The 13653-nt window shown below is 44.8% G+C and overlaps 1 protein-coding gene across 1 annotated transcript in view; it reads left to right on the top strand.

Annotated features, from left to right (window-relative positions):
• The window catches only part of RIC1 (RIC1 homolog, RAB6A GEF complex partner 1), a 190859-nt gene that overhangs the window by 135858 nt on the left and 41348 nt on the right, over positions 1–13653 (top strand). The window contains exons 19-20 of the mRNA XM_068235469.1: positions 3521–4249; positions 5911–6069. Coding sequence (XP_068091570.1) covers positions 3521–4249; positions 5911–6069 — 888 coding nt within the window. The remainder of the gene's footprint in view (positions 1–3520; positions 4250–5910; positions 6070–13653) is intronic.

Genomic DNA, 13653 nt, shown 5'->3' with positions numbered 1-13653 from the left:
AGTAGGAAAGGATTGTAAGGTCCTTTTTACACTTAATGCGTCGGTATGTGTTAGTACGTGTTGGTAGTGCATTGTGAAAAAGATTTCAGTTAAAATGCGTATAGTGGGAAATGTGCCATAGGAAAACATGAGTATTAATTTGAAAATCCGTTTTCTTTCAGTTATTACTGAAAGCACCTGATTTAAGGGAACCTGAAAAAATGATTTAAAATAAACACATGACGTAGCTGCAAATGAATATATCATAGTAACCACAGTCAGTTCCTCAGAAGCTCACCATTTTCTTCTTACAGTGATCCTTTCTAGTTCTGACAATATTTTGTCAAAACTGAAACATACCAGTTCCTGCAACAAACACAATTGCTAACTTCCAGTCAGAGCAATATCCTGCCTCTATCTGGCCAGCAGACGCTAGTCAGCCAATCAGGTGCACTGTCATACACCCTTTGCCTGCTGTACCATACCTAGCAGGAATTACCGTACATAGATTAGCATTCAGGTGGGAGGCTTCGGTTGGACGCAATCGTGAATTGCGTCATTTACAGGGACGCCCCGTGTAGGCACATCTCCCACACGGTCCCCTCCCTAACCACTCACCTGTCAACCGCATCCTAGAAGCTGCAAAAAATAAATTTAAAATCACAAACACTGGTCCACATGACAGCCCAGGGGCCCCAGGTCTCTCTCACTCACTGGGGCCCCCAAACCACCATGCGACACCTAGAGGGAAGTGCGGGCAAGCCCTGGACCTCTGACCTCCAGGGAACTCACCCCACCACCTCTAAACTGAATGCCAACTGCAACAAACACAATTGCTAACTTCCAGTCAGAGCAATATCCTGCCTCTATCTGGCCAGCAGACGCTAGTCAGCCAATCAGGTGCACTGTCATACACCCTTTGCCTGCTGTACCATACCTAGCAGGAATTACATAGATTAGCATTCAGGTGGGAGGCTTCGGTTGGACGCAATCGTGAATTGCGTCGTTTACAGGGACGCCCCGTGTAGGCACATCTCCCACACGGCCCCCTCCCTAACCACTCACCTGTCAACCGCATCCTAGAAGCTGCAAAAAATAAATTTAAAATCACAAACACTGGTCCACATGACAGCCCAGGGGCCCCAGGTCTCTCTCACTCACTGGGGCCCCCAAACCACCATGCGACACCTAGAGGGAAGTGCGGACAAGCCCTGGACCTCTCACCTACAGGGAACTCACCCCACCACCTCTAAACTGAATGCCAACTGCAACAACATACCAGTTCCTGGCAATTATATACTGCATCAGCATCTGTCATTTACAACTGAATGTGCAAGGTAATGTCCATGTTTCCCTATGGCTCAAGTGGGCGATATTACAGTTTAACTGTGTGCTGACCAGGAAGCTGTTATGAGGATAAAGGCCATTTTGAAAATGGAGGATGGAGAATTCCATTGATCCCAGTGGAAAAATAGGACGCAGGAGAGGAGAAAGAGATTGAGCAGTAGACTATACGGGAGGTAAGTATGACCTGTGTATGGTTATTTTGACTTTTTATTTTCAGTTTAGGTTCTCTTTAAGTGTAAAAGGAACCTTACTGTATTTGCATCAGTTTACCATGCTCTGTATCTGAGTATTTATACCAGAATTCATAAAAATAAACTGGAAAAGTCGATGCATGCTTTTGTATTTTGCATGACTTTGCTTGAGGATCTTTTTTTCTGGATCTGCCAGCAAATTGCTTAAATATTCATGCCTGGTGTCATCGCATATAGTTGATAAACAAACCCCTAGTATTGAGGAGGTTATCACAATCTGGGATTGGTAAAGTCATAGTTTAGTTTATAGTTTAACGCTAGTGGAAATCTGGACTTGGCACAAAACCAATGTGTAGGAAAATGCTGTATGCGCCCCCCATCAGTCCCTCAGACCTTCTCTTTATCGACTTGGTACTGCTGTGATAGCACTGGAATTGTTTCAGAGGTGTGTTCCAGCATGGACACCACACAACTTTGGTAATACGTCTCAATGGATATCAGTGATTGCGCCACTGCTGCGCCAGGTGAAACAGGACTTGAAATCTAAGAGACGAGCTGGAGACCAGAAGGAGTCTTCTTAGGCAGGTAAGTATACTTTGCTTCTTCTAATAACACTGTCGTAGGCAGAAGTGTGAATAACTGATCTCAAATAACTATTCATCCAGCAAGGTTAAATCCTGCATGCTTTTTCTAGTTCAGAAATTCACACAGTAATGAAATCATAGGATGAGTGAGCTGTCAGCTTCTACATTAAATAAGCAAGTCACGAAATTGTGTTTGGCTGGACACCGATTAGGAAAACAGTTTGTGTCCTCTAAACATTACGAGCAGCAAGTTTCTTCATTGCTTACACTCTTTCTGGTCAGCTGTGAGACTAATGCTATCAGAATAAGTCTGACAGGTAAGTAGAAAAAGTAGATTGTTTAGCCTACAAAGATAATAAATGTAATAAGGCAAGGATCATTTATGCATAGCCGATGTTCAGTCATACTTTATTAGTTTTGAGTTGTAAATAGATCAACGATTCATCAATCTCAAAGGAAAACTGTGGAAGGGCTATGGGGAGGAATGGCCAATATAGTGTAGTAAGTTTGTGAAACAGGGATTACGACAATATAAATAATTATACTCACATTTGTGACACAACAGTAGTCAGGTGGGGAGACCCCACTCAGGGGGAAAAAAGTCACTCTCTGCAATTATGAACAATACAACAGAGGGATATACCCTCCATACGAGATGGTCTAATTATGTACGTGGTTCAGAGGCGACAAAGTTAAGTAACATTTTTAAAACCAGTTTAACAATAGAGGGGGCGGGGAACTCAATGGTGAGGTTAAGAACTACAATGTTGTTGCTTCAAATTAACAAAACTCTCATAGACTGTAATGCTTTTTCTGGATTAAGTTCCCGCTTCTCACAGTTCCTAGCCTCACCATTGAGGATTTTTTTTCCTGCAGATGAGGTAGATTTACCTTTACCTCCTCTATTTTTAAACTGTTTTTAATAATTTTAACTCACTTTGGTGTCTTTGAACCACCTACAAGATCAGAGATACAGTTTGGGGTTGATGCACTAATCGCTGGTAATATTTATTATCGGCAGCAGTGTACTACGTGTTACACATTTGGCAAGACCTGGGGTACATGGGTAATGCAAATGTTGCTACAGTAACGAGCTTAACGTCATTTGCTTAATGTGCATTAAGCTACTAGTGTAATGTGTGTTACTGTAGCTACGCTTGTTTTAATCGTGTCAGTTTATAAAACCTCCGACAGGTACCCAAAATTGCCTCAACTCAGACTCCACAGCCATGAATTGCGTAACGCACTGTACACTTTGGGCAAAATGATATTACCGGCAGTTAGTTCCTCGATCCCTATGTTTCCTGTGCTTCCTTTCCATTGTATTAGTTGTATTCCAAACCTTTATGTCCTTAAGAGCGTACAAAAATTTCCTGTAATACATCTTGCTTTAGATTAACTGTCATGTTATGTTCTCAGCTGCCATTTTGTGCTCCAGTGGTCCTGGCTCAGTCTGTAGAAAATGTATGGAGCACCTGTCGAGTCAACAGGCAAAAGCGCCATCTTCTGGAGGCTCTCTGGCTCAGCTGTGGAGGTGCAGGCATGAAAGTTTGGCTGCCTTTGTTTCCCAGAGATAATCGCAAACCACATTCCTTCCTGTCCAAAAGAATCATGCTGCCTTTTCATATCAACATCTACCCCCTAGCAGTTCTGTTTGAAGATGCTCTGGTTCTTGGGGCCATCAATGAGACTGTTGCTTATGACTGTTTGAACAACCTTAGCTCTCCTGCCGAACATTTAGAGGCACATTTCCCCTATTGTATTGTGGAGAGGACGTCTCAGATCTACCTCCACCACATCCTACGACAGCTTTTAGTCAGGAACCTAGGAGAGCAAGCTTTGATGTTGGCCCATTCATGTGCCTCTTTACCCTACTTTCCACATGTGCTAGAACTAATGCTCCATGAAGTATTGGAAGAAGAAGCTACCTCACGGGACCCTATTCCCGACCCACTGCTTCCTACTGTGGCTAAATTCATCACAGAATTCCCCCTTTTCCTACAGACTGTGGTTCATTGTGCACGCAAGACAGAGTATGCCCTTTGGAATTATCTTTTTGCTGCTGTTGGTAACCCTAAGGACTTGTTCGAGGAGTGTCTCATGGCTCAGGACCTTGACACTGCTGCATCTTATCTTATTATCCTCCAGGTACACATTTCTGCTTCTTCATCATAATTCAACAAGTATGAATTTTAGAGTCTGTAAAGTCAAAAGTTGGTTAAATAGTAATTTTCCATTTAAAGTAGGTACTGATGTAAAACTTTTGTTACCCAGAACAATATATGATGTGGTGGTATGATAGTATACCGGATAATACTCTAGCCTTGCAGCAGCAGAGTCTCAGGCCAGGACATTATCTGTGAGTTTGTACATTCTCTCCATGTTCATGTGGGCTTAAACTATGGTCGGGATATTAGACAACAATCTTGAATGGCCAATCGTTCAGTGATTCCCATGCAGACATGCATGCTGGACAATAGGAGGAAGAAAAAATAAATAAATGCAGTGTTGTAAGTGGCAGAAAGTTTAGTTTCGGAGGACAGGGGAAACCTATGTGAGCTTGACACCATCATTTGAAATGACAACACATTATCATTTCAGGTCTATACAGAGACACACACACGCACACCACTTGTGCAAAAGAGGCTGCAATATTTATCTCCTTTTGGACAATGCATATTGCTGACTGTCCTGCTGATCATCTGCCTCAAATGTAGACATAGACCCTGAACAAGCATGCAAATCTGACTAGATTATCTGCATGCTTGTTTCAGGTGTGTGATCCAAACACCACTGATGTATAAAAGATCAGCAGGACACCAGGCAAGTGGTATTTTTTAAAGGACAACTGTAGGGAGGCTGCCATGTTTTTTTTTTCCTTTTGTGCAATACCAGTTGCCTGTCTGTCCTGCTGATCCTCTGTCTCTAATACTTTTAGCCATAGACCCTGAACAGGCATGCAGCATATCAGGTGTTTCTGACATTAATGTCGGAATTGACGAGATTAGCTGCATGCTTGTTTCTGGTGTTATTCAGACACTTCTGCAGCCAAAGACATTAGCAGGGCTGCCAAGGAATAAATATGGCAGCCTCTTTATACCTCTCCCTACAGTTGTCCTTTAAAACAAAATAGATATGGCAGCTTCCATATCCCTCATTTCAAGTGTCCTTTTAGAATTCTCCAGAATCTATTAGGCTCTGGTGATATGAACATTCAAAGATCACTATGGAAGTTCCTACTTGTGGGCCAGTCACTGTAATGCAGTGACCCTCTAGAACTAGATGCTGCAATGGGTATATGAAAAGAGGGTTAAAGTACTAGAACCTGTACACTTTTCTCCAGCCCAGTTTTTTTTTCCATTTGTAATCCAAAATGTGCCTGCAGTTGCATCATCCAGAACTGGTTGTAGACTTTTTGTTGCCTGGGGCAAACTTGTGAGGAAGCGCCAACAACAGCCCCCTTGCTGTTCATGTTCCCATTGGAGAGGTTTCCCTTCACTTTCTGTCTTTGGAATCTCCATGAAGCTTTGTGCCACCAACATGAAAACTAGTTTGGGGACTTCTTCCTGCTCTACATACACATTATATTAGCTGCTTTATCTATGGGAGAGAAATTTCCCCACTTCTCTCTGGAAATAAAGTGTTGGAAATTCTCACAAATGGATACACAGGACAGCAATAAAAATACAGAAGAGGTCTTAAGCCCTCACACTGTCCAAAACTAAAGTAAAGGTTGTTCCTGGGAATAGCCTTGTAAGTTTTTACAAACCGTTCATTGAAGTTACCTATCTTTATTGTCTTCAATGCAGAATATGGAGGCAGCGGCAGTGAGCAGGCAGCATGCTACCCTTCTGTTTAACACTGCACTCGAGCAAGGGAAATGGGATCTCTGCAGGCATATGATCCGATTTCTGAAAGCTATTGGCTCTGGTGAATGTGAAACGCCTCCTGCTACTCCCACTACACAGGTTGGTTTAACTTTTACTATTCATTTGTTTATACCGGTAACTGTAGCTTAGAGAGAATAGCCAGGTTTTTTTTTAATGTACTAACTGCAGGCACCAGAATGGTACAGTACTGCTTTTCTCGTGGGTATGCTGAGATGCAGCAGCCAATGACTGTATATTAGACCTTGTTTGCGTTAGATTCTCTCCGGAACTTTTGGTGTATGTCCCTGTTTCCTGTATTGTCTCCTTGGAGAGTTTTTACATAATTTACTTTCTAAACAGATGTTCATTTCAAAAAGTAATAGTAGTCAATGAAACAGAGGAATTCTCAGTTGTGTTTGACAGGACTCGGGACTCTCAAAATAGAAGTGTTACAGAGCATTTTTGAGGCCAACTAATATGTCACTAAACAGGTTATTGTTCAAATCCAATATCCGGTAGGTAGAAAACATGCTTAAAGGAAGAGAAAGTTCTGTAGCATGACCTTTTAAAAACTTCAACTGAGACTCCCATAATACAGTCTGCCTGAAGCATACATTTAAAAGGGCATTACGAGACTTGGTGACATCACCAAGTCTCGTAATGTAACTGTACGGCAAACGAGACTTCGGAGATGGAGGAGGAAGGGCGCTGTAGCCGTCGCTGGAGAAAGCCCTCGGGTGAGTACATCCATTTACTCGACGGGCTGAGACGGGGGGGGGGGGATCGGGAGGGAGGGGCTTTGGAGGGGGACAGGCCACCCAAATAGAAATACATATATCCAGGCACATCGCCTCTAGTTAGGACATTAAATAAATTATTAGGGAAAGGGAGGTGCTGAGGGGGGTGTGGCTAGAAAACAGCAAAAATCCATTAACCCTTCGCACACTCACATGCAAATGTTCAAACAAATGCATTCACCGATTCACTCATCCAGGCACAACTGTTATCCCTACAGCTAAATTAAAAGCCAGGGTTTTAGTTCACAGAAGAATGCATTCTTATGCTTAGTCACCTATACAGCGCAGAAGTACCCAGGTAAACATAGGTGTCCTAACTCTGGCCCTGTAACATGCATAGTGCAGACATGCAAACACATTCATTGCATCAAACCTATCAATGGATTAGGAGCACACATCCTAACTTCCTCTCCTGGGAAAGACGGTGCATCTTACCAATCGCACAAGGGAGCTAACGTTATGTGTCCACGTGCACCATGCGCATACACCAGCATAAGCTGTGTGCATGCTGACAAATACATACAGGGGAAGGAGGGAGTGCACTGAATTGGACCCTAGCCACAGGGGTCAGTAGTAAAATGGAAATACATATATCCAGGCACATCGCCTCTAGTTAGGACATTAAATAAATTATTAGGGAAAGGGAGGTGCTGAGGGGGGTGTGGCTAGAAAACAGCAAAAATCCATTAACCCTTCGCACACTCACATGCAAATGTTCAAACAAATGCATTCACAGATTCACTCATCCAGGCACAACTGTTATCCCTACAGCTAAATTAAAAGCCAGGGTTTTAGTTCACAGAAGAATGCATTCTTATGCTTAGTCACCTATACTGCGCAGAAGTACCCAGGTAAACATAGGTGTCCTAACTCTGGCCCTGTAACATGCATAGTGCAGACATGCAAACACATTCATTGCATCAAACCTATCAATGGATTAGGAGCACACATCCTAACTTCCTCTCCTGGGAAAGACGGTGCATCTTACCAATCGCACAAGGGAGCTAACGTTATGTGTCCACGTGCACCATGCGCATACACCAGCAGGCTGCACTATGCATGTTACAGGGCCAGAGTTAGGACACCTATGTTTACCTGGGTACTTCTGCGCAGTATAGGTGACTAAGCATAAGAATGCATTCTTCTGTGAACTAAAACCCTGGCTTTTAATTTAGCTGTAGGGATAACAGTTGTGCCTGGATGAGTGAATCTGTGAATGCATTTGTTTGAACATTTGCATGTGAGTGTGCGAAGGGTTAATGGATTTTTGCTGTTTTCTAGCCACACCCCCCTCAGCACCTCCCTTTCCCTAATAATTTATTTAATGTCCTAACTAGAGGCGATGTGCCTGGATATATGTATTTCCATTTTACTACTGACCCCTGTGGCTAGGGTCCAATTCAGTGCACTCCCTCCTTCCCCTGTATGTATTTGTCAGCATGCACACAGCTTATGCTGGTGTATGCGCATGGTGCACGTGGACACATAACGTTAGCTCCCTTGTGCGATTGGTAAGATGCACCGTCTTTCCCAGGAGAGGAAGTTAGGATGTGTGCTCCTAATCCATTGATAGGTTTGATGCAATGAATGTGTTTGCATGTCTGCACTATGCATGTTACAGGGCCAGAGTTAGGACACCTATGCTTACCTGGGTACTTCTGCGCAGTATAGGTGACTAAGCATAAGAATGCATTCTTCTGTGAACTAAAACCCTGGCTTTTAATTTAGCTGTAGGGATAACAGTTGTGCCTGGATGAGTGAATCTGTGAATGCATTTGTTTGAACATTTGCATGTGAGTGTGCGAAGGGTTAATGGATTTTTGCTGTTTTCTAGCCACACCCCCCTCAGCACCTCCCTTTCCCTAATAATTTATTTAATGTCCTAACTAGAGGCGATGTGCCTGGATATATGTATTTCCATTTTACTACTGACCCCTGTGGCTAGGGTCCAATTCAGTGCACTCCCTCCTTCCCCTGTATGTATTTGTCAGCATGCACACAGCTTATGCTGGTGTATGCGCATGGTGCACGTGGACACATAACGTTAGCTCCCTTGTGCGATTGGTAAGATGCACCGTCTTTCCCAGGAGAGGAAGTTAGGATGTGTGCTCCTAATCCATTGATAGGTTTGATGCAATGAATGTGTTTGCATGTCTGCACTATGCATGTTACAGGGCCAGAGTTAGGACACCTATGTTTACCTGGGTACTTCTGCGCAGTATAGGTGACTAAGCATAAGAATGCATTCTTCTGTGAACTAAAACCCTGGCTTTTAATTTAGCTGTAGGGATAACAGTTGTGCCTGGATGAGTGAATCTGTGAATGCATTTGTTTGAACATTTGCATGTGAGTGTGCGAAGGGTTAATGGATTTTTGCTGTTTTCTAGCCACACCCCCCTCAGCACCTCCCTTTCCCTAATAATTTATTTAATGTCCTAACTAGAGGCGATGTGCCTGGATATATGTATTTCCATTTTACTACTGACCCCTGTGGCTAGGGTCCAATTCGGTGCACTCCCTCCTTCCCCTGTATGTATTTGTCAGCATGCACACAGCTTATGCTGGTGTATGCGCATGGTGCACGTGGACACATAACGTTAGCTCCCTTGTGCGATTGGTAAGATGCACCGTCTTTCCCAGGAGAGGAAGTTAGGATGTGTGCTCCTAATCCATTGATAGGTTTGATGCAATGAATGTGTTTGCATGTCTGCACTATGCATGTTACAGGGCCAGAGTTAGGACACCTATGTTTACCTGGGTACTTCTGCGCAGTATAGGTGACTAAGCATAAGAATGCATTCTTCTGTGAACTAAAACCCTGGCTTTTAATTTAGCTGTAGGGATAACAGTTGTGCCTGGATGAGTGAATCTGTGAATGCATTTGTTTGAACATTTGCATGTGAGTGTGCGAAGGGTTAATGGAATTTAGGCCACCCAAATAGCCACCATTGAAGGGGGATCCCCCCCACCCGCACAGAGGGGGATCCCCCGCCCACATTGCCATCATTGAAGGGGATCCCCCCACCCGCACAGAGGGGGATCCCCCTCCACATAGCCTCCGCATACAAGGGGGAACCCCTGCACATTCTCTGCCCCCTGGCTGCTCAGGGATTCCCTAGGGTGGCTGGATGCTTGTTCTACACGCTGTGGGTAGCACAGATCACTACCCACAGCGTGCTAGGATGGGGGGGGGGGGACATCTGGCAACCTATAAATCTGGCTAAACACCTGGCTCACTATATACCTGGCTGCACATCTGGCTCACTATATACCTGGCTGCACATCTGGCTCACTATATACCTGGCTGCACATCTGGCTCACTATATACCTGGCTGCACATCTGGCTCACTATATACCTGGCTGCACATCTGGCTTACTATATATACACCTGGCTGCACATCTGGCTTACTATATATACACCTGGCTGCACATCTGGCTCACTATATACCTGGCTGCACATCTGGCTCACTATATACCTGGCTAAACATCTGGCTCACTATATATACACATGGCTGCACATCTGGCTCACTATATACCTGGCTGCACATCTGGCTCACTATATACCTGGCTAAACATCTGGCTCACTATATATACCTGGCTGCACATCTGGCTCACTATATACCTGGCTGCACATCTGGCTCACTATATATACACCTGGCTGCACATCTGGCTCACTATATACCTGGCTGCACATCTGGCTCACTATATACCTGGCTAAACATCTGGCTCACTATATACCTGGCTAAACATCTGGCTCACTATATACCTGGCTAAACATCTGGCTCACTATATATACACATGGCTGCACATCTGGCTCACTATATACCTGGCTGCACATCTGGCTCACTATATACCTGGCTAAACATCTGGCTCACTATATATACCTGGCTGCACATCTGGCTCACTATATACCTGGCTAAACATCTGGCTCACTATATACCCGGCTCACTATATATACGTGGCTGCACATCTGGCTACCTATACATCTGGGTCTTATACTCACCATTGGCGTGCTGATCCCTCGTCGCGTACCTCTGATAGCTTCCCCAGTGTCTTCTTCCATGTCCCTTGGCGGATTTTGTTTCTCCCTCGGCAATCACATGTCCCCCGTTGATCGGCGTTGATGACAACAGCGTCATCAACATCTTGCAGAAAACACTTTTTTTTTTTTTTTTATTAAATTCAATACAATAACCTGTATTGAATTCAATTTACAAAAAAAAAAAAATTAATTGCAAAAAAAAAAGGTTGAAAATTATTGGAAATTAATTGAAACACTTTTTGCACAGAAATCCTGGGGAAATTGAACGCCAGGGTGGTTAAAAACCATACTGCTGGATAGATCTGCAGCAGCCCTGCACATTCCACACCTTCCATGGATCCAACTCGGGATTACCACTCCGAGCTACAGATTTCCGTCTTGAGCCTCACTTGAGGTTACCACCAAGGAGTTTAACCACCCTGGCGTTCTATTAAGATCGCCAGGGAGGCTGCGGGAGGGTTTTTTTTTAATTAAAAAAAAACTATTTCATGCAGCCAACTGAAAGTTGGCTGCATGAAAGCCCACTAGAGGGCGCTCCGGAGGCGATCTTCCGATCGCCTCCGGCGCCCAGAATAAACAAGGAAGGCCGCAATGAGCAGCCTTCCTTGTTTCGCTTACCTCGTCGCCATGGCGACGAGCGGAGTGACGTCATGGACGTCAGCCGCCTCCGATCCAGCCCTTAGCGCTGACCGGAACTTTTTGTTCCGGCTACGCTGGGCTCAGGCGGCTGGGGGGACCCTCTTTCGCCGCTGCATGCGGCGAATCGCCGCACTGCAGCGGCGATCAGGCAGCACACGCGGCTGGCAAAGTGCCGGCTGCGTGTGCTGCTTTTTATTTGAGCCAAATCGGCCCAGCAGGGCCTGAGCGGCAGGCTCCGGCGGTACTGGACGAGCTCAGCTCGTCCAGACCGCTCAGCTGGTTAATAGAGGTCTCTGAATCAGTCAAAAATACACAATACATTTCCATAACAATTTGGCAAAAATTCCATTAAAACCCCTGGTTGTTGCTTCCGTTAGTTAAGCCAATTAAAGCAGGTCTGAAAGTGTGGTGGCTCTTTATTTTATTATGTATTAAGTATAGTAAAACCTTGGATTGAGAGTAACTTGGTTTAACCACTTTGCATCCAGACCTTGTTTCCCCCTTATGGACCAGTGTAGTTTTCACATTTTAGCTATGTCCCTATTTAAAGGGAACCTTAACTGAACGGGGGGGTAAAGAGTTTTACTTACCTGGGGCTATTACCAGCCCCCTGCAGCAGTCCTGTGCCCTCGGCGCCGCTCTGGAATCCTCTGGTCCCCCGCTGTCACTTTGTTTCGTTTTTGACGACTCACCAGTCGCCGGCCGCCATGCGTATTATTGGACGCATTCACCAGTGCAATTAGCGCTATTACGGACCGCAACACGTACAAAAATACGCGTTGCTGCATTCCGCACGCGTAGATATGTGGCAACGCGTATTTTTGTACGCGTTGCGGTCCGCAATAGCGCTAATTGCATTGGTGAATGCGTCCAATAATACGCATGGCGGCCGGCGACTGGTGAGTCGTCAACTAAGTGACAGCGGGGGACCAGAGGATTCCAGAGCGGCGCCGAGGGCACAGGACTGCTGCAGGGGGCTGGTAATAGCCCCAGGTAAGTAAAACTCTTTACCCCCCGTTCAGTTAAGGTTCCCTTTAATCAGCAATAACGTTCTCCCTACTTATGACACCTAAATGAAATATATATTGTTTGTTTTTTTCAAGACTAACTAGGCTTTCATTGTGTGGCATTTTTTCCCTCAAACTATTTTGTTTTCTATGCATTTTAATTGGAAAAATGGTAAAACTGAGAAATAATGTGTTTTTTTCTAATTCCAGTTTTAAAATGAAAAGCACTACAAAAAATTGTTTGGTTATTTCTACTGTTTATCACAAAACTTAGATTTTGTTCCTGTCAGAATGTATGGTGAAGATATTTGGTTCTGAAATAATGCTACAGTGTGTATTTTTCACCATGAACTGAGAAAATAAAGTATTTTTAATGGTAAAAATCAATCTTATTGTTCCATGGAACATATATTCAATTTCACCAATTAGTGCTGCAGCAGATAGTGCAAACCCAATCATGCACAGCAGTGATTCAGCTACAAGACGTATAACTATGTCCTCGTTGCTAGATGAAGTCTCAGAGTACGTAGATATAATGTAGGGATGGAAAATGTGCTTAAAGGGAAAGTTCAGGCACAACCTAAAAAAAAATAAAAATACAAATCCTCTCTGGGGCTTCCTCCAGCCCGTGGCAGCCAAGGACGTGCCCTCGCCGTGGCCCCGCAGGCTCCCGGTCTTCTTCGGTGGCCAACCCGACCTGGCCAGGCCGGCTGCCAGGTCGGGCTTCTTCTGCGCTCCAACGTGAGCCTCACGGGGGTGCGCTGATGTCATCGGACGTCATCTGGGCTGTACTGCGCAGGTTTAGTAGTTCTGCGCCTGCGCAGTACAGCCCAGGGATGTCCGATGAAGTCAGCGCGCCCCCGTGAGGCGCATTTTGGAGCGCAGAAGAAGCCCGACCTGGCAGCCAGCCTGGCCAGGTCGGGTCGGCCACTGAAGACCGGGAGCCTGCGGGGCCACGGCGAGGGCACGTCCTGGCTGGCACGGGCTGGAGGAAGCCCCAGGTAAGAGGATTTTTATTTTTTTAGGTCGTGCATGAACCTTCCCTTTAAGAGCGCTTTGTAATACAAGCAAACTTTTTGGTGAAAATATGACTTGATATACAAGCTTTGGCGCTGCAGGATCACATTTTCATAAATAACGGTCATTGGATAACTTGCTTGTTAAAGCCACACAAAACAAAGGTTGGGGTGAGCCAACA

The sequence above is a fragment of the Hyperolius riggenbachi genome, chromosome 1 (genome assembly GCF_040937935.1).
Source record: "Hyperolius riggenbachi isolate aHypRig1 chromosome 1, aHypRig1.pri, whole genome shotgun sequence".
Taxonomy (NCBI): Eukaryota; Metazoa; Chordata; class Amphibia; order Anura; family Hyperoliidae; genus Hyperolius; species Hyperolius riggenbachi.
The sequence above is the reverse complement of the archived record's forward strand: the minus strand, read 5'-3'. Positions and strand labels throughout refer to the sequence as shown.